The 23,700-nt window shown below is 43.6% G+C and overlaps 1 protein-coding gene across 1 annotated transcript in view; it reads left to right on the forward strand.

Annotated features, from left to right (window-relative positions):
• The first annotated feature begins 1,400 nt into the window (after positions 1–1,400).
• Positions 1,401–23,700, forward strand: part of FNBP1 (formin binding protein 1) — a 97,570-nt gene continuing 75,270 nt past the window's right edge. Inside the window, exon 1 of the mRNA XM_066980787.1 lies at positions 1,401–1,617. Coding sequence (XP_066836888.1) covers positions 1,594–1,617 — 24 coding nt within the window. The 5' untranslated portion in view covers positions 1,401–1,593. The remainder of the gene's footprint in view (positions 1,618–23,700) is intronic.

The following is a 23,700-nucleotide window of genomic DNA, read 5'->3' on the forward strand; positions in this document are numbered from 1 at the left end:
CAGGTCTTTGTGCAAAAGGAAATTCCACAGCAAATTTGCCTCAGATGATACTAGTGCTGCTCTGTTTGGACTCAGTACATTCTTTTTGCTCAAGTATTTATAGATTAAGCTCTCCAAAAGTTGTGAGCCTGGTTTTGTGATGTGTTCTGGGTGGACATAAGCCTAAGGAAGGACAGTGGGTTTGGCATCCTTTTTCTGAGAGTCTGTGGAAGGACAAGCCCTTGAAAGACTGTGGTTGAGCTTTAGGCAGCATGGCAGACACAAATATTTAAATATGTTGGCAATAGCAGGAAGAATTACTCTGTAAAATGAGTTGAAGAGCGTGTCTCTTAGTTGTTATGAAGTCAGTTCTTAAAAGTAATAACTTTTAATGATGAATAAAAGTGATGCCTGCTCTCTGCATCCCTTCAAAGACAGCTGTGTGAGGAGCAGCATTCTACTCTTAAGTTCAAACCACTTGAACTAACCGGGAAAAATATAAATGCAGTTCCATTATGTGCATAAAACCTGTCTTCATTGTTGTTCTAAACGTTGGAATCACTTAAATTATTATTTTCTTATTCTTTCTGATCTAAGTTAATATCTGAGTGCCAGCTAGTGAAAGGAGAGGTGCATTGATCTAAAGGAGATAAAACCTGCAGCAGCTGGTCAATTTTTATCTCCTTCATCAAGTGGATCCCAGCCGTCTATAAGCAGATACCTTTCTTCTCAGGTGAACAAACGTGCTTCCCTTCTTTACCCACTGTGGAAATCTTTGATGAACAGATGCAGCAATAAATATAAAACAGCAATCTAAGGCTCTTTTTCAGCTACAAGAGATGTAAAAGCAAAAATGTAAAATCAGATTACGTGTGACACAGCTCAAACAAATGTTCTTACAAAGGAAGACGAGCACAAAATAAATCTTATTTCTCCGGCAAGGAAATGAGCCATTTTCTGCAAGGCCAGCATAATTGCTACAACAACCCGCATTTATGCGAAAGCAGATAATTTGATTATTTTTGTGCTCGCCTGCTGAGCACGCTGGTGGCAGATGGCGGACTTAATATTTGTGGATTTGGGTCGGTTTGGGGCGTGGGGCTGGATTTGGGCAGCACCTCCCTGCAGCCTGCCTGAAGGGCTGCTTTACTCGGCGGGGCGGATGCCCGCATCCCAATACGTCCTAACAGGAGCGTTTACTTCAAAACACAAATAATAAAAATAGCACGATGGGGTGAGGAAACGGGGCTGAGGCACTTGAGGGGGGAGCGCGTCCCCGCAGCTCCCCTCAGGCACGGGAGCGCGCAGCATCTGCGCCTGCGCAGTGCGCGCTTCTCCCCCTCCCCACACACCCACCCGGCCGCGCCTGCGCAGTGCGGCGGAGCTGTCAAGCGCCCCCCCCCCCTCCCTCATCCACCCCCCCCCCCGCCCCGCTCCGCCCGGGCCATTTTGCGGCGCGATGAGGCGGGAGCGGCGGTGAGCAGCGCCCGGCCCTGCCCGCTCCTCGCCTCCGCCGAGAGGAAGGGCAACGAGAGCCTGAGGGAGAGAGAAGGGAGGCAGCCTAGCGAAGGGGCGCCGAGACCCCCGGCGCCCCCCTTTTCCCTCAGCGGAGCCATGAGCTGGGGCACGGAGCTGTGGGTGAGTGAGGGGGGGGAGCCCGTGGGTGCTGAGGGACGGCCGGGGCCGTAACGGTCCGTGCTGAGGGGGAAGGGAGGGGGGCCGGGAGGTGGCCCCCGGGGCTCCTGTGGGGGCGAGGGGTGAAAGGGATTAGGGTAAGGGGATGAAGGGGGTTAGGGTGAAGGGCTCGCCCTGCCCGCTCGTCCCCCTTCGTGGAAACTTTTCTCGTGTGGGGAGATCCTGCCGGGGGTGCGGCGGTTTCGTTCGGCTGCCGTGTGGGGTGAAGACTGTGTGGAAAAATAAATAAAAAACCGACAGCAGCCCTCACCAAAATGTAGCGTTAGGGTAGGGGGATTTCAGGTAGGGGTTTGTGTGGGGGCTATGGTGAGAGGGGAGCTTGGGAGGGGGTTGTAGCTGAGGGGCTTTTCTTGGGGAGAGGGCTGTGGGGGGCTGAGGGGGCTGTGGGGGCTACAGGGGCTGCCCCGAGGGATGTGAGCAGGCACGGCTGGGGCTGGGGCTCAGAGGCTCTTTGGTCGAAGTGAGGCTTTAAAGTGGGAAGTGTAACGCCTCTGGTTTATGCCGAGCCCCTGCTGGGAAAAGCGGAGCTGTTAAAGGCGAGTAGAAGGCCGGTGGGGATCTTCAGCGGGCCCCCCTCTGAGAAAACGAGGGGAGGCAGGTAGGAGAAGTTTGAGAAGGCGAAGGGGAAAGGCAGAGCCAGCCACAAAGAGGAGGCGATGCAGCCATGTTTGGCAGCGTGATGGGGGAGCTGGGAGCAAAACCTGTTCGCGAGGGCCGTGGCGGTGGGCAGCAGGCGTGCGAGCAGCCCTCCGGGCACTGGGGGCTCCCTGCTTCGTGGGGTGGGCTTCTTGGGGGGCACGGCAGTGGCGTTTGGAGTGGGGAGTCAGAAATAAGTCGTGGGGCGTCATCTGGATTGCGAGGCGCTGCAGGGTTTCACTCCTGTATTCGTCTCCTTGTGCCTGGCAATCAGTGTAAGTTCAGATGTAAGCACATCAAAGCTTTTAAACCATCTCCGTGTAGAAATGGTTCCTTTATACATGCTGAATGCCATCCTTCTGGGATGCGTTACAGCTCTGTTCAGTGAGCATCTCATCTTGCCGTGACATTGTGGTCATGATACAGCTAGATCTGGGTAGATCTAGGTAATAAATTAAGGGGAAAATGCTTGCTGAGGGGTGGCTGTGGTATGCTTGTATATTCCAAAGTAAGAGGCGATGTGTACCGATGAAATGCTGGAATGATGCTACTTTGATTCATCAGTATTTAAGCAGCTCTGCTGCATGGACATGTTGATGGGAAAATCTGCAGTTGCCTTCTGCATCTTGGATGCTTTGGGGGAGATTAAATAGTTTGAATGGAATTACAGTAATGAGCTGGTATAACAATTTTGACACAGAAAAAATAAATGTTGAGTTTTCAAGATGGATTTAGTAGCTATTCTTGCATTCTTAAGAGTGCAAGCGATACCGAGAGGTTTCTGTACGTGAACAAGCAGAGAAGTGCTTATAAATAGTCCTTTCTGTTCATGGTAATCTTTGCAGGTGTGTATGCAGGCATATCTTTGTAACAGCTTCTTTTCCCTAAAATTTTGTTGGTGAAATTCTGTCTTTGGTAGCATCAAAGTGTTATTTTCCATGTCTTCGATGTGCTTTGAGAAGTGTAGCAGGTTACTGAGGAAAAGAATTGAGCAACAAGATTAAATGATTCTAGGTACCAGGTTGGCAGGACTTGCTGTGTTTTAAATCGCGCAGGGCTTTGAAAACTCATCAGTTTCCAGTGTTCTGGGTATCTAGGCCAAAACACTGATCTCCCTCTCCATATTCCCCTTTCGCTGGGAAAGGAACCTCACAACCAACCAGTATTCAGTGTATGCCACGGCCTTTGTTGAGCCTGGTGGTTTTCAAACAAAATTAAATTTCTGTTTACCTTAAAACTTAGTATTTGTTTTAGGTAGTCAGGGAATGGGCATACAAACAGGTGTTGTAAATGTCAAATGCCTGCTTTAGGGTGTGACTGGGATATGGTTTGCTGCAACCATTTGATGGACTGGAAGCTGAGAGGAGGTAAGAAGTGTTTCCAATTGTAGTTTAGAAACTGAAAATCTGCTGGAAGATCAGTGGTGTTTGGTCAGGCCTGACTTGCAGTTTTTATCTCAGATGTGCAGACCTACCAGAGTGGGCACGTGTTCGTCGTTTGCCCCTTTAATGTAACAAAGGAGAAGCAAAATCAAGGTTGCTCTTTAGAGCACATAGCACGTTAATGTGCATGGATTTGGTAGGATTTCTGTGCGTTCCTGGGGGGAAAAAAGCTGCTTGCCTTCATTTTAGGATTGGCCCTGTGAGCATACGGGGACCCAAAGCCAGCAGAACTCTTAAAGGTACCAGGGCATCGTCTGCATCCAGTGTGAGGTTAAACACTCGGGATAATGAGATCAGCTGGGGCCTCCAAGCAATCCGGTGTGACGGAGCAAAACCTGAAGGTCTCATGTAACTGACGTTGGTCCCCGTGTGCGGGGAGCCCTGCGGGGTGGCAGCGGCTGCGCCGTGCTCTCACTACAGAATAAGTCTGTCTGTACCCCAAAGAGCAGGAGCCAGGGGGAAGTGGTGGGTGAAGGGCAACGTCGTCACAGGGCCAAAACGTTTTGTTTTCCACTCTGGTTCAAGACTAGCTGTTAGGGCTGGCAGGTAGGAGATCATAGAACTTGCTTCGTGTTTGGTCTTTCACATTTACACTGTTTTCTAAACACTTACGCTAGCATTAAGTGGTAATTAAAGATTGTGTACCAGCATACAGACCCAACTTGTGACTTGGTTAACTAGGCTTTGGGGGAGATAGGCTGTAAAGCATACCGAGGTCTCTCACCCTTCCCCTCTCTTGGGTAATGAGGAACAACATGGTTACCCGTGTGTCGCATCCAGCTGCTCTGCCTCAGCTAGTGAAATGCTGCTGTGTTCTCAGTGACTTCCCACCAGCTGCCTCTTCTGTGGGATGGAGCCCTGGAAGCAAGCGGTAGGAATTACACAGCAAACTGCGCTAAAACCGACCTCAGCCCTTTGGTCCTTGTCTTTTGAGTGGGAAAGGCTGTGGCTGCGCACTTGGTATATTGAAGGGAATGAACTCTCTTGATGATAAGTTTTGGTACAGTGTGTAGTTTGGGGGAGCTACGTGTAAATTTGTGGTTAAGCGGTCCAGAAAAACCTCTGGTGTTTCCAAACACTGTCTCACAGCATGGCAAGTGCAGCCAGCAAAGGGATTAAATGTGGGAAGATTCATCTTTTTGCTCCAAGTGTTTCAGAGGTGCAGACACTTTGGGTTTGATTCCACCCTCCCCCCCAGTGTAAAGTTCAAAAAAAGAAAAGATTAAGTGGTGAGAATGTGTTTTAATCCAAGTTTTCGTTGACCTTTGTGTGGCTGGGTGTCTGCTAACAGCTGTCAATGTCCTTTCAACCTGCGAGAAGGTGAGTAGTCTATTTGCAAAGGACTTAATTTGCTGCCTTTACGCAAGGGGCTCTGTTGGCCAACTCCTCACATGACTGATACTTTGGGGACTGGGCCTTTTGTTTGCAGTGTTCAGTGTGCTTCAGTATGAAATAAATACGTCTCGTGGGTAGTTACTTTAGTTGTATAAAGTTCATTCTGCTTATAAATGTGAATTGTCTCTAATGTTTTTATGGTTTAGAAAATGATTTTTTACAGTAATAGTAATTTCTTAATTCACAGAATGAAGACAAGTGGATTCATGTAGACCATGTTCTGCTAATTATTCCTTGTAGTCAGACAGTGAAATGTAGGTGCACATCTGAGAACTTAAGGCCTGCTTCCTACCTGTAACTGATAAATAGTTTCCTCCTTCAGTACCCGCATATCTAATTCATCAGCAGAATTTGTGTTTAAACAGCTGTAGTCTTGAATTTCTTCAACTTTCTTGAACATAGTATTGTTCTTTAATAGTATTTATAATGTATAGGTGCTGCATTTAGTGGTGAGTCACATTCTGATTCTGTCTGGAGAACCTAGGTGGCTTTGACCTTGATGCCATTACCAAGTGCTGTTTCCTGGGCGCTGTAGTCAAATGTGATCTTAAATGAAGGCTCTGTTCTTGTCGGCGTGCTCCCTTGTAAGAGGATCTGCAGAGCTGGATCTGGGTTTGATGTGCTGGATTATTAATTTTATTTGCCAAATCTTGTTTCACTGTATGCACCAGTGAAAGTTGAGTGCATAAAATAAAAATCTTTGTGCCCTCATGGTCCCTCACACCCAATTGCTCTTGGTTTGGGGTGTTAACCCTCAATCTCTGTGAAAGGAAAAGCTGCTGATCTCTGATGGGACAAGGGCACAGATTAGTGGTTTAGCAAGCAAGGCTACTTGTAGTTAACTCTCTCCGAATTCATAATTAGAGATTCCTTAATGTAAGGTAACGGGTCTAACCTTCAAAGGTGGTTGGATGGTTTGCTTGCAAGATAGAATTTTGTGATGGCAAGTGCTTTTATGAAAAGTGAGTTTTGTTGTAAATTGGTTGTGAGTTGTTACAACTTATTTGACGTCATTCAGACAACTCCTAGAGGCAGAACTGTGCCCCTGCCCCCTTTCCCTTTGCATTTTAGTAGAAATTTGGTTTTCATTTGATAACATTAAAACTTTCTTATATTTCGAAGAGGCTGGTGGAATTTGACCTACAAAAATATGTAAGGCAGAGTGACCAAGAGTAAGGTACCTTAAAAGTAAATAGTGAGAGTCTGATGAAGAAAAAAAGGAGGAGGAAAAGAAAACCACACAACCACCAAAAAATTGAGGTCAGGAGTAAATGCATCATATTTATAACTTCGGCTTGTTGATTCCAAGGCTCTTTGTAAAAGCTGTGTACAGAATGCTGGAGATGGGCACTTCAAAGCAGAGTACGCTTCTCATTAGCTCAGTATTCTGCATAGTTATTTGGACAACTGTGAAGTAGCAAAAATGTCTGACACGAATATCTCCCTCTTATTTCATGGTGGATCACTGTCTGTTTTAAGTGGTCAGTCTGTATATGTAGATTACTGAGTAAGAAATTGTTTATAGAGATGTTGAGTCATTAGAGAGTATCTTAATTCTGCAATACACACCTCTGTGCATTTGCCTAGCGCAGGATGGTATTTCAGGCTCCTGCAGCCTGTAAGTATGTGTACTTTAAAATTAATGCTACTGTAGTCCTTTTCCTTATCTTAAAAGTAGTTGGGTAAGAAGATTTGTTGGGGGGAACTCTCCGACTGCTCTCAGAAGTCTAAGCGAAGCGGGTTGTGCTGCAGGGCTTCTGCACGCAGCCCGTGGTGCTTCCAGGCATGCTGAGTAGAAAGATTCCGTTCTGGTTTCTAAAGAGGTCGCTAGGTCTTGAATGTGTGTCTGAGTAATTTCATTTACAATTCTGCTTTGCTTTAAGAAAGGACTTCTATAATTCTGTCACTGGCCTATTCTTGTATTTTCTACCTATTCGTTAACTATCGGGGGATTTACGAGCTTTCAGCATGAGTCAAGACTGTAGAATATCTCTTTTTTTCCCTCCCAGTCACAGAATGGTCCCATCTGTATTGTGGCTGCCCGAGATCCCCCGCTTTCTTGAACCATGTGGGAAAGCAGTCAAACATGAGACAATGTTTTTCTGGACTCCTTGCAGCTCATTAGTGTTACTCATGTTGTGAAACATTCTGCTAAAGCAGAATTTCAAAAGCCATGCTCCACATGAAGAGCAGGAGCCGCTGCTGGACTGTAACTTAATAATGCGCTTTACATGAGTGCCTTTGTTGTTGATTGCTGGAAAGGTAACCTGCTAATGAATTTTTGGAAACTCATTTTCATCCTGTTTGAAATAGTGCTTCTGACATTGGTTATGCATTGAATCTAATCCAGCCACCAAAATCCAATGCTCTGTTGATTTTGCTTAGCATTCATATAAATATTTTAAAATAACTTCCCCCTTCAACATAATCTTATGTTTTTCAGATGAAACATCTCCTCTTCCTTCCACGCCTAGAAATTCCACTTTTCTTTTTCACACTTTGTTTAAACAATGAGCTAGTTACATTGGCGAGAGGAAAAACACTGTTGTCTGTTGACATATTGAAGTCTTAGTTCTCCTTTGCAAGCAATAGTTTTGGCTCTAAAATCCACTACTTTTTTCCATCTTGTATGTGTTTTATGTACACATATCTATGTACAGGATGTGACAGTTTTCATCTTCTCAAGCAGATGTGATGGGGGTGATTTGGATCCCTTTGGAATTTTTACATGATTGCTTTGCCTCTGTTGTCTGGATAGCCTTGGTGAAATGTTTCTCCTTGCATCTAAAAACGGGGGAAAAAAGTCTAGATGAGGTTTCTAGATTACCTGCAGTATAGAGCAGTGCAAAGTGCAGGAATTGAAGCGCTGATTATTCAGGGTTCCTTGCTGATTACTGCAGTAGCTGTGTGTGTTGTAAAGCTTGCAGAGAAAGAGTCCCATTGCAATGCTGTCCTTTATTTATGTGGGGAAGACTCGATGTAATTGGAAATACAACCAAAAGAACAGCAGCAATCCCCCAGCCACCTTCAAAATCCAAGTAAAGGAATGAAACTTCTGAACTGGAGTCTCCCAGGAATTCATGTCTAGTTTAGAAGGGCGGTCCCCAGTGAGCTACCTAGGCATCCCCATGGCCCATAATCATAAAGAAAGCCATAGTGGGTTGTTGTTGTTGTAGGGGAAATAACGTAGGCTTCTTATCTCAAATATGTGTCACTTGGCTGTCTCTTGTTCAGTATTTGTCAAGTGTTTCTGCTTGGTACTTAAAAAAGATGTAAAAAGAACAAATGAAATCCTTGAATTCTACCCTTTTGGTGAGGCGGTTGCTGCTGGTAGCTCTGTGTCCGAAGGACAGAGAAGTTTGCAGAGTTTACACTTACTGTCCTGTGAACAGCAGGTACAATTCTTCTCACCAATTACTCATTTTGTAGTTCAAAAGTTTTACTTGCATTGCACTCGGTCTGTGGATATGCAGATAAAGGAGTATTATCTATGTGACAGGAGAATATTTGTCTTGCAGAGATATTGCGAATATTTTTTTAACCAACTGGATTCTTGGAGACTTTGCTCAGCTTCTGTTAACTCTGGGAAATTGCTTATTGGCTGCATTGCACGGTTTTCTCCCTTAGCCTGTGTTCTAGACTGAGCCGGTGGCTCTTCTCATGCAGGTGGTTTAACACTTTCTGCTAGGATCTTCTATGTTCTGCGGCTTAACATTGTTTCCAACTTGGCATGCTCAGAGTGTCATTTTCTATGTGCCTACCTCACAGTTTTTTTTATTTATATTAGTCAGGGTTATTCATTTGTTACCAGGACCAGTGCCTTGCACATGCTAAATGCAATGCCTCTTTGGTTTTGGAAAGCTGCAGTGCTCGCGTTCACTGGAGGAAGGATTTGAAGTTTGGCAAACAATAGCTCTTGAACAGGGATATGCCTTCTGCTGGTCTTGAGAAAATCTGCCCAAATTAGGCAAGCTTGCAAGTCTTTGGAAAAATTTCACTCCGTGAGTACTCAGTGGAGATAGCAGTGCTGAAGGCTTCGGCAGTCGTAGTGGGAGCGAGGTGCTTTGGCCTCGGAGGACTTTGTGTGGTTACAAGGAGGGTCCAAGGCTGTGCCGAGCCACAGCGAAGGTCTGTCGGCTGCTCACGTGCCCTAGGTGGTGGGCAGCGAGGGAGCAATACGGGGGCTGAGCAAAATGGCAGTGGTTCTTCTGCCACCTTCGCCTGCAGGGGAGGAGATGTTGTGGGCAGAGAGGAAGCAACGGGCTTGAGCCTGCAGTGGGGTGGGGAAGGGGGAGGAGAGCTCGGTGTAGGAACTGGGTGCAGAAGCGTGGAGCTGTTTGCCTGGGAACCGTTCCTGGCATTGCAGTGATGTGCCAGGGGTGGTGGGAATGGGGTCACTGGAGGAGAGACGATTAGAATTGGCAGTGTGTGAGGTTCTGATTGCCAACCTGGGAGGTTGAGACAACCGGGGCTAACTGGGCAAACGAACAGCAGGAGGAGATAGGGTGTTTAAACCAGAAGGCCTGGGAACCAGGAACAGGGAGACAACTTATCTAAGGAGCATGTGAGGACAGTAGGGTTGGTAGGGCTGGGAGAGTGAGGTAAGATCATGCACACAATTACAGAGCAGTACATTAGCAGTCGCAAGCCAAGAATGTGATGGGATCAGGAGAAAGAGTAATGGAAAGGAAGAAGTGTGGGGCAAAGGATGAAGATTAGATGAGACGTAGGAAAGACAAGCAGTGAAGGGACCTAGCAGCTGTCTTTTGCATGTTTGGCTTCGTAGCGTTGCAATTTTTGTGTGGCTTTTTCCATGTAATATTTAAGTAGAGTTGACTTACTGGTTTAAATGTATGCACACTGACTTCTGTGGTTGCGTTTTGCATCTTTACTCACTGTGAGAGAATATTTGACTGCATCCCCAAGTGAGAGCTTTATCCAGAAGCACGCACGCTGTTTTTTCACCCTGCACTCATTTTTTCATTTTCTGCACTCATTCTGTGCAGAAAGGTCTGAGGAACCGTCTAGCAAATCGCTTTAAAATACATATAGACAATGTTTTTCACTCTGCATCATGTTTTCTCTTAAAGCAAAAAACTAACAAACTGCTTTAAGTCATTTATTCTGTATTTGCAAAAAGAAAAAAAATTGGCACGTAGCAGTGAGTGAATGAAAGTGTGTTTTCTCAGAAGTTAAATGAGGAAGGGAAATATTTCCTGCCCTCATGAGGGCTGTTGATCTCTCAAATGTGGAGCGTATAGGAGTGGCATTCATTAAGAATGTGTAAGTAAGATTCTGCTGTAGTGAAAGGAAAGCCGGCGATGGACAAAGAGAGGGAGCTGTGATAGAGCACTACATAAATGTCTCTTCACCTCTCCTGTCTGAGTGTCTGAGATGCTTTTGCTCATGTTGTCACAGGAGAAGTGTAGACAGAAGGGCAAGAGGAAGGATTTGGGTGTGCTGGTCGAGAGCCTGTGTTTCCTTACAGCTCTGAAGTGTGAAACATCTGTGTTGCGCAGAGGTTGCTTTCTGGTGTATGTTCTTAACGAGTAAAAGCTGAAAGACTGTGTAGCAAAGCCGTACCTCGGCTTGTGGTGTGCACAACCCCTGAGTGTTTCAGAAGTGCAAGTGTGGGTTAGTAATTTCAGTGCTGCTTTTCTCAAAGCCACTGTCGTCAAGATGATCCCAAAGGCTGCATGGGATCCTCCTCGAGGATGGCCCACCCCCAGTCATCGAGGCGTGCTTAAAGATCACCCTTGTGTGATTTTTACCTGAAAACCCAAACTGCAAGCTGGGCAGATGCACCAGCCTATCTATCCTTTAGGTAATGTGAATGCGTATCACATGATATGTGTGACTCGGTTCCTATTTAAATCAGTGCCCTGGGGATTTACAGCCTTATTTTTGGAATGGGGGGGATAGGGTTCAATCCTAGCTATTTAAAGGCAAAATAATGTTTCTGTGGCTGTGTACAGTCTTCTGAGGTGCAGTGAAGTAGGCCAACAAAGCAGCCTGGAAGCACGCATCCATTCCTGGTGCAGCATGATACGAGCTCTGAGTGCTTCTGCACCTCCTCTTCTGCGTGACTGGGGGCTGTTTTCCCGTTGTGGCTTTTGCTCTGATTCTCATCTGTCGTCTTAATACCAGTATTATGTATAAAATTGCTGAAAGCTCCTTTTCCAGAGCTCCAGTATGATTGGCATGAAACTATCTAGAAATAGGGAAGCTATAATTGTTGGAAGCAGATGACTTTTGCAAGAGATGTGCTGTTGGGAAACACATGCACCTAATTTAGGGATCTTTGGAGACTGCATCTGCACTCTTGGTGCTGCTCTTTGAAAATACTTAGTCTTGACTAGAAAGTTGCTGTGTAATACTGACAATATTGCTTGTGGGAGTGTGTTGAATTGTTCTGGCTAAGAAAAACATTTTCTGGGCTAAACAATACAAATATAAATATTTCTCTTGGTTATTAGCAGTTGATTTGAAACACTTAATAGTTGCAGCTATTAACAACGGGACAAAGTTGCGCACTCCACTCATGCAGGGTCAGAAAACTTTCTTCAATATGTATGGTTTTCAGGCATATAAGTATAAATGTTTACATTGACTTGAGTGTTGAATGTGTTGTTGCCTTGGTACAGTTATCTTTTGTGGTTTCCTTGTGGGTTAATCTCTGGGAACAAAAAAATCGGGAACACTGATGGGGTGGTAAAAAGCTAGAATCCATGCTTCTTGAAGAGTCTTTTTTTTTTTCATTTAAGTGTCAAAATAGTGGAAATTCAGAACTGTATTTTAAAATTAGAATGAAAGAATTAAGTGTGTTTTTCTGTCTTCATAATACATCCGAGTATGCAATGTTTGGAAGCTGCTGGCCAGTGGAGCAATGCTGATGTCCCTCTGGGGGCAAGGCATTCATTCAACCTTTGCAGCAGGGGGTGAGATTGATTCCGTAATCAGAATAGCAACAATCCTTCCTGAAGCTTCCTCAAGGTATTAGGGCTAAATTAAACAGTCTGGGACTAATGTGTAAGCCCTAATGCACTTCGAGAGGCTTTCTGGGATGAGGAGAATTTTGAAAATAATCAGAAAATGAGCCCCAAACAAAAAGAAAAAAAGCTGCAGGCACAAATCACCCTTAAAGAAGACGACTAATACACTTTCTTTGTGTGGTACAGTGCTTAATGCTCAGATTCTCTTGGGGAAGAAAAGGAAAAAAAAAAAAAAAAAAACATGAACTACATAGCTCTATTCATGGCATTGCATTAATAATTTGTTTTCTCTCCTTTGTGTTTGTGTTCCATAGTCATTCCAAAAATAGGTATGGTCACATATTAAATTAGTAGAATTAAGCATCTGAAAGCCAGGGAATACACCTTTCTTTTTTACAAGTCACTACAGAGAAAATGTGGGTACCTTTGCATATTGTATTACATTTTAATGTTGCAGCATTTCAAGATTGTGTTTACTTGTGTGTATTTACAGAGTCTACAATTACACGAGTCTCTTGAGGGTAAAAATGTCATGGTTGCATTCAGCTTTTCTGGAAATCCTATCATTAACTTGGATGAGGAATGGAATTGTATGACTGAGTTTTGTTCTGTATATTAAGTGCTCATAAGCAAGAATTAACTGTAATGTGTGAGTAACCTTGCTGAATACACATACTAATAATTATGAATGTCATTTGTATACATGAGTAATCCAAAAAAAAAAGGGGGGGAGGGGGAGTAGAGCATATGACACTGCTTCTGTCTTCCTCTTTTCTTGGCCACTTTGTCTCATTTTACTGCAGTCTGCACTCCAAACCAGGTAAGCAGTAGCTTCCCATCTTACAGGATATTGAGGTCCTTTCCATAAAAGAAGAAATACATCCAAAAGACCTGAGGACTTCATAAAAGTTGGACTATTTTAGAGAGACTCTTTGTTAATCGTGCCTGTGAAGATATGGGTAAAGTCCCTCATGGAAGCTGGTGGATGCTCTCTTCTTGTCTTCCATTGAGCTTGGGCTTCAGAGATGCTCTGCCAAGGTATCCTACAGTCACGTAAACTTCCCTGGTTCTACTGGTTCATGGCCCACCCGTTTGTATTTATCAGCCAAAACTCCAGTATTTGGGAAATGGGTTTAAACTTCAGGATTTGTGGAAAAATGAGCTCCTCACTTCCTGTTTCTTGGCTAAGGGCACTAAGAGTTTCAACTGAACCTTTGGACCAAAGCTCTGGCTTCCGAACTCTGTTAAGTGGAAGGTGCTGTCTGAATGACCTCACTGTCCTTGTTGAGGGAGGGGATGTTCTTGGCAAATTGTGAGAAATTCCCGTTCTTCCCCTTGTCCTCTGTGCAATAGGTAAGTATGCATTTGTCTTTCTCTTCCCCTCCCTCTTCCCCTGGTTCAGAGGCCAAGCTTTCTTCCCCTGCTTGGCGGATAAAACGTCTAGTAGATTCAAGTCAATATCCTCTCTCATATTTTTAGATGATTCAAATGGTCTGTCGCTGTGTTATAAAATAGTTGGGGAGTCATGGGACGTTCAGGGAGCTGTGCCCAGCAGCTCCAGTTGCTGTGTGGAGATCAGTAGGTCTAATCCACGTGTGGCAAAGGTTGGGCAGGAGGTTCCTGTTGTGCTTCTTTGAACGGGGGCGTTTCTTCTGTGCTTGTGTGCTTTTCAATCCAGCAAAGTGGCAACAAAATGTAGTGGGTGAAAGGGGAAGAGGAGGAAGGCAGGCACGTATTTGTTTTTAACAGTGGGAGGTGATACAGGTTATTGCAGGACAGTTAGACCTCCTATCACAGAACACCTCTGTATCGAGGTTAGATTTGTCTTTTTTCTAAGATAGGTGGTTTGGTTTACCTAAGGATTCCACTTCAACTAAGCAATCAATTTAAAAACTGTTCTTAAAATGCAGTAAGTAACTGATCTTTGTGTTTAAGTCCAGATTTGAAAGATGTTTATTCTACATTTTGTCTTCACATTAAGAAAAAAAAAAATAATATTTTTCTGATCTTCCTGTCCCAAGATAATGTTAACTACTGTTGTATAAATATTAAACTACGTTAAGATACGTGTTTTCAAACAACTGTTTTTAAAATTGATAAGGCGTGTGATTTTCTTCAGGCCAGACAGAAAAGTACAATTGAATAGAAGTGTTAAGGGTGGCAAGAAAGCAAAGACATGAACAGTATACATACCTTTGGGGAGTTTATCTCTAGTGAATCTTATTATTTTTGCTTAAGTTACAGCCTTTTAATTTCAGGGAGAGGATAAACTCATGGGATTTATTTTTACTTTGCTACTACTGTCACTCTAATATGAAGCCTTTATGATAAGCTTCATTTTGCATTATGCTTGCACTTGTGTAGAGCATTATTCAGATTGTCTTTATTAGCATATCTGTTTCTTTAGAAATGGCTTATATTTTCAGCCGTTGATAAACTAAGTCACATAAGAGACTGAACCTTATTCTTCATCCCTTACTCGTGAGTAATTTCAATTACTTTAGTGTAGATAAGAGCTAAAGGTCTGATCTTTTTGTTTATGTACCCGTTGTGTCTGTTTGCTTTATCGTTCTTTGCTTTTTTTTGAGGTTAATAAGAAATTTAGATCATCATGCTTAGTTTAGTAATGCTGACTCTGCTCTCTGAACATCTGTCGCTGTTTGCATCAATGTCTTTGCAAGGCAGAGCAGTGTTCAGAACCTTAGGTCTCATTTCAGGCATGTTTTTCTAAAGCATTTGTGTTTTTACTATCCTCACTACAACTCTTTTCTACTTTTACACGCAGATGCAGTGTTACATTTCAGTCTTGAGCTCTGGTAAAGTAAAATTTCTCTTTTCTGATGTTCTGCAGCAGTACCGGTTGTTCTGTTACTATCCCATTATCTTCTGTTGTCTCCCCATATGCCTTTATTTCAAGGAGTAGATTACTTATACCAAAATATACTCTTTTTCTGTGTCTCTCCTCTTGCATTACTCTTAAGATTAGCTCAAGTCACCATGTACTTTAGAATTTGCAATGTATGTTTCCAGAAGTGTCAACAAAAGCATGGTGTGATAACCTTGCAGACTTGAGTTCTGAGTCAGAAAGTGTCATGTTTGATGAAGGAAGGCCTCTTACGGATTGATGGAATATATCAACTGTCGCAGAAATAGAAATAATTGACTTTGAGTGTAAGACTCCAGAGCACTGGAAAGAGACTTGCCAGTAGCAACTTGCCTCTGTGTCCTGTAGGATCATTCTGGGGAGACTTGATGCAGGAACTGCAGAGGCTTTTGTTCTGTTGCATACTTCTAACAACTCTTAATTCTTCGCGAACAAGAAATCACAGACATGCAGCACTTTTAGTGGGCCCTATCTTGCAGATTGTGTGACATGAATTAAAGATGTAGAAGATGGGAAGGAAGCAGCACGTGTCACTTAAGGACATAGAACTGGTACGCAGAGCTCAAACCTTTCCAACCTTGTGACTCTCCTGACTTGGGGAAAAAATTTTCTTGCACCTGTATTTGTTATGAAAGTTCATGTGTTACCATATTGTAAATTAGTAAATAGTTGTTGTACTAAGTCACACATTAAAAATAGGTTATTTACTTTGTATCTTTTTATATTGAAAATCAATAGAATATGCTAATAGATTCCTAAAATGGATTCACTTTGCTAGAACGGCTGTGTTCACTGAATGCTCTAAAAAGTCTGCATGTGTCTTAGCTGCATTTCAAAGAATGATTTTTTCCAATACTGTAATTAATACCCTTCAAATAAATAGGCATGAAAAAAAAATAACATCAATATTTAATGGCATCTGCTTAAGCCTCCTCATCTAGACTTGTCAAGTTGTGTAGGGGTGATGTAGAGAGGGCAGAATGTTTTCACTTATGGCATTAATTACTCCTTAAAGAAGTAATTGAAAGATGCCTAAATGACCCTGTTCAAAAATAACGGGCTGTAAGAAGCATTTATCCCTCTTTGCAGGCTGTTGCATGGTGAGTACCCACTTGGCCGTTCCAAAGGTGGCTTCTGTCTCCCGTGCAGCTGCTGGGGTGAGCTGGTCGCCGCCTTCCAGCGTGCTGTAGAACCAAGTGCGCAGAAGTCGCATTGGAAGTGGGCTGCAATTTTCCTCTTGCTTGAGGAGAGAGCGACCCAAGCGACTGACGTGGTATTCTGCACATCACGTTGTTTCTGCTGCTGCTGGCAGAGCGTAGCTATGAGCTGGCCTATATTTCTGGTTCTCTTGCAAGACGCCAGCCTACTCTTGAGCTGTCTGCAGTATTTTTATGCACGAACTGCCGGAATTTGGCGTCATTGCTGTGTTATCAGCTGCTTATTTTGAATGGCGGGCGTATGGGGGAGCGAACTTTAAGAGATTTGTATACAACTTATGGGTGCTGTTTGTGCCAGATGGACTTCAGAGTTGGGGAATCCATTACTTTGGAACCAGAGCAAAGAGTTGTTCATTTCCTCCCACAGCAGTGGTAGGAAGAGCAGCACTGTGCTTGCCGTCCTTTCTGATGCTTCTTAGTTTGTTATCGCTATGGTAGGACACAACACAGCTATCACGTTATAATGTAAGCATCCCCTCTGTTTATTTTTTTGTTGTGATAGTCCTCTACTCGCTCTTCCAAGAACATGAGAAGAGCGGAAACCAGCATCGTGTGGTGGTGTACTTGTATTCACAAGATTTCACTACATGTGCTCTGTGCATAGCATGCTTTTTTGTGAGTCTTAGGAAAGTAATTCACTAAGAAATGCTCCTGTAGAATATAGTGTGCTATACTGCTGGCTCAGAACTGGACCAGCAGCTCTCCCATTACTTTTATTATGAAAATTTTAATAACACTGAACCCTAGTTTGTGTTAGTCCTGTAACTAATAACGTCACTATTCATGTGGTGGTCTTTGTTTTCGTTTGTCTTCAGGAAGGAATGCTTTTTATCGCTGTCCCAGTAATCAGTCCAAAGTACAGCAAGCTGCTTTATGCTTGAAAAACTGTAGCACCCTTTCAGAAAATATCTTTGGCGCCTCAGATTTTTTCAGCCTGCTAACACATTCAGAACACAGGACAAGCAGCTTAAGATCTGAATGAGATTGTTCACCAAATGAGTTGGTGCAGCATGTTAATTTGCTAGCACTTGTAAATGCCTTCAGTGTTACAAGAGTCTGCAGTGTCACTAAAATACCAGGAGCTTTGTTGGTTCTAAACTCCTTAAAAGAGAGTTTTAAATTCTTGTCTACTTGCTGTAGCCTTACCAGCTTTATAAAGAATTTCGAGATATGTATTTGAAAAATGTTGTGCTTAGCAAAGTTAGTAAGAACCTGTTCCTTGTAGTATTAGTGATTTTGGAGTTTCATTGTGCTCTAGGTTTTATTGTATAGCTCATTATTATATGAGGCTCATTAATGCTTTTATATAATGCCCATGGATACATTATTGCACATTTTAATAAGCATTTAATCTCAATAGACAGTCTTAGGATTTATGATTTATGTCGACAAAGTGGTTGTCTTTATGTTTAGGTAAACTAAAATAATGTGGTTTTAATGAGTCAACCTGATATTTTTATGGGTACTTCCCATGGTGCCATTTTAGGCTTGCAGGCTGAGGCTTAAATGCCAGAGTAGAACTGGTATGTGTAGTATGCCAATACCCCCTTCTCCCTCAAAAACATTATTCTGTCTGGCACTTTTTGGACAGGAAGGATGTGAACAGATTTTTAAAGCTTCAGAAAGTTTTAGACTTTTTAAAAGAATTCTACTTTGAAGGTTTTCCATCTCTATCAAAGCATCCATTTAACACAAACATTTCAGTGAGAGTTACCTAGACGGGTGAAACGTAATTTTGTTACCTGCTGCAGCAGTACTTCTGTCTGACGAACATGAGGTCGTAGCAATTGACTGTTCAGAACGGGATATAAAGCTGTCACAGCTGCGTGTTGAAGAATTGAATCAAATCAAAACATTTATTGCTGATACATATTACAGTGATAATAGATTTAGGCAAACACGCAGCCCCGGAAGATGGGGTAGGGGAACTGGTGTGACAGACGTGTGGCTTTTCATCCAAGCTCCGTTGCACTGCTGTTCTAAATGTTTTAATTTGGGTAGTGTTTTTATTTCTTGTCTATGCCTTAAAAACTAGATTAATAGATAATCGAAATTACATTGGTGAAGAATCTTTAGGGGTGTGATGATGCATTCTTATTCAAGCATTCTGAAAGCTTGACACCTATACCCTGGTGTCGCTTTCACAGTATAGCACGTTATAAAATACCCACGCTTCTGTCTGAACCCAAGGACCTAAGATCAAGCAAGCTGAATTGCCCCCCTTTGCCAGGCTAGGTTTGTTCGGTCAGTACTGCTGCCCTGCTTACTTCCTAGCGCCTGTAACTTCAGTTTACCTTTTAGCTAGCAGACTGAGCTTGAACATTTTCCATCAGGGCTCACAGCGTGGCCTTATTAGAGATGCTTTGTGGGACAGGCAGCAAACCACCTGGTCACACCGGCTGTGCTGTGGTTCCCTGCTTGCCGCTGCTTTGTCGCCGAGCCTGGTGTCGGCACCATGTGTACAGCACCTCGTGTGCAGGCAGCGCTAGCATGGGGCCGCCGCAAGACTGGCAGGGTCCTTGCTGCTGCTACCGCTGGTTTCAAATGCTCTGAGCAGATCAGCAGGCGCTTCTCGTACATGGATGGGGAAGATGATGGGGTTACAAAACTCTAGTTTTGTGTGTTCCGTGAACGTCAAGCTTGTAGGGTGGGAAACATTTATTTCTTCCTATTTTACAAAGCTCGGTGACGTGATCTCTGTACTGCTTGGATGAATGTTTCTTTGGTGCCATGGAGTTGCTTTTACCTCTTTAGATGCTTGTAATTGACTTCTGCCTCTCGGAGAATCTCAAGCATCCTTGACCGAGTAGCTCCGATGGCTCAGCCACAATCCACAGGAGGTTGTAGCTTGGCTGCATGCGTGCTGTGCTATTGATTCTGCAAAGGCAAGATGTGCGTGGGAGAACCTTCTTTTGTATCATAGCATGTAATTTAATTGATGTTTGTTTGGTAATTTGCCTCTGATTCAATTATTTGTTTTCACCACTGAACAAATGCTTTGTGTGCTTTTGGTGGGTCAGCATTTTGCACAGTATTTCCCCTTCTTTATTCCACCTACTTTGGTGCATTCATTTAGTTTTGCTGGGATCTTATTGCTGAACTGAGAGAGGCTTCTATTGGGGAGGGCTGGGTGGTTTCAGAGAGGCTTCATACTGTGATTATTTGGCGAAGGGAAATGTGATTACTTTTCTTCAGATTTAATCTTTGACTTAAAATGAGCTCAAATTATAATTAATGTGAGTTGTACTACAGTACCTGAGGACAAGCTTTGTAGAAAAAGAATTGAACTGAGCATGTGAGAATGAATGAGTACGCAGTCTCTCCCTCCAAAGGAAAATATGCTGTCACTGAAGTTGTCAGAGGGTCAACACGGATGGGTCTCCGACTGCATGGGTGATCACATCTTCTGCAGGGGAGAAGGGGCACCTCGAGGTCCAGCTGGAGGTTTGGGTATTTTGTGCAGGTGGGCTCAGTCTGGAACAATGTCGGTGTCCAAATAAAGACAAAAGGCCTCACTCTGCAGTTCCACAGTGTCTCCAGACCCAGCAGGGGTTAGTCCCTTTGCTGAAGAGTTTATCATCTAAAAAGTTGGGATGAGAAACCTAATAGGTGATAGGAAGATATTTATCAGGATGTTAGCTAAATGGCTTGGTTGCTGTTTTCATAGCTGTAGAAGGTGTTGGCTCTTGCTCATTTAAAAAACGGTGTGGCAAACCCCAATGGGTGCATTCAAAGAAAACAGCCTTCTCTTTAACTCGTTTACTTTCTATTTCTGGTCTATTTCCAGAATTCATCTATTATTTTCCAGTGTTGCTTGACTGTAGTCCGTGGAGTGTGGGAGTGGATAATACCGAAATATGAAATGCGTTTTTGGACAGTTTGTTAAGAAATTTTGAAGTGATCGACTTTGTGTATAAAATTTAAGGTGGCCTTATGCCTGTTTCTGCAGGCATTTAAATTGCTGTGAACTCAGAATCCCTTCCTTACAAAAAGGGAAAGTGTCATTCTCTTCATTGTGTTAGATTTCCTGACTCCCATATACATCTGATTTAGATGTATATGTCTCCTGTTTTGGAAACAAGCTATTTCTTGAATCAGAGCAGAAGCGCCAGATCTAATTTCTGGGTTATAAATGGAATGCAATGGTAGGTAGAAATGCTTAAGGCTAAGCAGTAATATTATTTCGTCCTGAGTTAGAAGTGGTCCTTGAAAAATCTAGGGCTGTATTTGTAATGGCCTGGTATTTCAGATACTAAACGCTTTTTGAACCCCCATCTGCAAAGGAGTACTTCAGTCTTTATCAGCTGTTAGTTCCATTTAATTTGGAAAAGAGAGGAGGGAACGGTTAGCTTAAGAGATTTTTCACTTTTAATTTGAACTTCAGGGCAGGGCTGCGGTCACACTTAAGGGGGGCTTTCTGACTGTAGATATCTCCATTGTTCCAACTGAAACAGAAGAAAACATGTAGAAAACATTTAATGACTGTAGGCAGCAGCCTCCTTCTGAACAAAATTACAGCAACTTTTACAACATCCTTCTTTTCCAAACTTCAGCATAAACATCCCAGAAGGCCCAGGCCTGCAGTGGAGCTTGGTAGTCGCCCCTCAGAGTGCTTCGCAGCCAGAGGTGGTGGCAAAGAGGAGTAAGGGCTCTTCTATTTGGGGGGAAAAAATAAAATAAAAAATCTTTAGGGTTAGCAACCGTATGGAAAAGAGACCTAAGCCATGCTCAGTTCTAAATTCTGCACCTGACAGGTGATTTATTTCATGGAGATTAGAAGATCAGGGGTTTTGCTGTTGAGAATACCAGGCATTACTTTCTTATTAATGTAGCCCATATGGGCCACCTTTAGACAAAGAGATCCAGGGCTCTTAAGTTTAACGTGGTCACTGTTTGTTTTTTTTAAGTGGTTATATAAAAAAAATAAAAGACCACCACCCAAATATAGCTGTTTCAAAGACAATGAACAGAAGGGGATTGATCCCGATCCTGAAGTCCAGCTCTGTGCTTACACCAGGGATTATAACAGAAAAGGTTTGATAACCAAATCATGTGCTTTGAGGATGCGCAGAGCTGCTTGGATATTATGTGATGCATCCTGCGTGCTGTTGGTTTACAAAGAAGCTGGTTTGTTTCCCCAGAATGTTACCAGAGACTACTACAATTTGAAGTACTGTTCTTGTGGTTAAGATTCTAATATTGTAACTCTGTAGGATTTTGTGTAAGAGGGCAAAATTGTCTTTGTGTGTGTGTGTCTTTTTTTAAAGTGTATCGGCACACTTGTTTATTTTTCTATTGTAGCTACCCGTGTGATGAGCAGGAACACTGCATGGTTCGCTCTTAATAATCAGTACACAATTGCCCAAAGGGGAAACTGTGTGGGCAAGAGATCTTGTTGATCTTTGTTTTAACAGCTGGTATTATTAAGGAAGAGATTCGCAGTGGAAAAAAAAGAGGATGAAAATCAGTCAACAGTTAATCCAGAGGCATAGGCAGGCACCAGCAGATTTACTGGGAGTTAGTTTTAAAACTGCTTTTGTTGAAATAACTTCAGAATAAAAGAATGGCTGTGTATTAAATCAGGGAAGTGGGATGGTGCTGCGGAACAGTGAGAAGTTGCGACATTGTCAACTGAAAGATCTTACTGGAACAACAACAACAAGTATTTAGCATTGTTACCACGCTGCAACTCCGGAGGGAGGCAGCTCCGATGTGGAGCTGTGCTGCGCCTCCTGATTTATGCCGTCCGGGCGGCAGGGCGATACACGCCGGAGTCTGCTCATTTTCAAAGCTCTTGTTTATAGCGCACGCACCAGAACGACAAATCCCTGTGGGCCATTGCAGCTTTCAGTCTGCAGCTCTGGATACTGTCAGCAAAACTGAATCCTTGTCCCATTCCTCTTCCCCCAGGATGAGCAGAAGGAAGAGGTTAGCATTGTTTGTTTTGGTTCATTGTTTTTTAAATGAGTTTCATGGGCATCATTAATGCTAATGATAGAGATGCAGCATTTCTCTGGGCCCCAGAAGATTTTAGTAGTTACCAGCCTCTGCTTAGGCTTTGCTTAGCTAATGAGTCTGAAGAAATTTATCTGGATTTTAAGGTCCCAGTTCTGCTGTTTGCCCCCGTGTCTATTGGGATTAAGTCCGCATAAATCAGATGAATTGCACCAGTACCACCAAAAGGAGAAGCGGCGTGTGCACGTTTGTCTTCAGTTTAAGTGACTGAACATGTATAGAAAAAGGGTTGAAATGCAGTCCTCCACTAAAACGCTGGTATTTCTGACCTTACTTCTGGCATTAGTTGAGGTCTTATTATTTTGATCTTTAAGAGCTTTCTTATATCCTGGGTTGTAATTTGCACATTATGCTATATTTTGAAACAAAACTCTGTCCCATTCTGGGATTTCTTGTATGTGTTTTATAAGCAGAACTGTGTGCTCGAAAAAGAAGTGTTCACTGCTGAGCAGTCTGCTTGTGACAGATGGTTCTCATTGTGGCAAGCTCGTGCGGTGCCTCAAACCTCAAAATGTATAAACTTATTTGAGGGAAATGAGTTGCTGCTGCAGCGTGGTCATCTATGAAAAGTATCCTTGGACATGGCAAACGGTGCTTTTTGAGCCTTACCTTTTCGGTATTCGAAGAAAAGTGTAACGTTCATTTTTCAAGAATGGGACATTTTGACACCTCTGAGATGCACAGTTCCTCTTTTAAGAGCTGTATGCAACTTTGAAACATCTTCCCACTGGCAGCAGCAGATGACTTGTGTCGAGTCTGTAATGCCTCGGTGCAGCCTTTTTAGGTAATCATTTGAATAAAAATGAAACGCTGCCTGGATAATGGCAGATAACGCTGGATGGACTTATGGTCATCCTCACGTGCCAGCCAGGGCACGTAACCTACATAATTTCACCTCAAAAATCTCAATTCTAAGAAAGTCAGACTTCCTGTTCTTCACTTGCATGCAAAAGGACAGCCTTACTGTCCCAGTCTGCCCGGTATCCTTGAGTCAGTTGCTGTTTGAGTCGCCTGTTGCTCATCGGGTCTGTCCCACCCCGGTTCAGCCGTTCACGTCCTCCTGCCCCGCTCCCCAGAATTAATCACTGCTCTCTGCTGTCTCCCCTCTGGCAGCACCTTCTGCAAGCTGCAGCAGTGACCACATCCTCTCTCCGATGGCACATCCTCTCGCACCTTCCTTCCTGTTACTTGCCCTACTGCTAGAGCAGCACCACAAGCTCTGCGTTACCACATCCTTTGCAGGATACGTCGGGCCAGGGAGAGCAGAAGGCTTTAGTTTGATACTGGGACGGCAGCAATGCAGGCTTTGGGGTTGTCCTCTGTGGACTCTGGTGGGAAAGTCAGTCTGTAGCAGCCCTGGGAACCAGGACAGGCATCTGTGCTTGGATGAGGCAGCGCTGCCCGTGGCTGCATGGCTTGGCCCAGGGAGCGCCCCCAGCTTCGTG

Source organism: Anser cygnoides, chromosome 20 (genome assembly GCF_040182565.1).
Source record: "Anser cygnoides isolate HZ-2024a breed goose chromosome 20, Taihu_goose_T2T_genome, whole genome shotgun sequence".
Classification (NCBI taxonomy): Eukaryota; Metazoa; Chordata; class Aves; order Anseriformes; family Anatidae; genus Anser; species Anser cygnoides.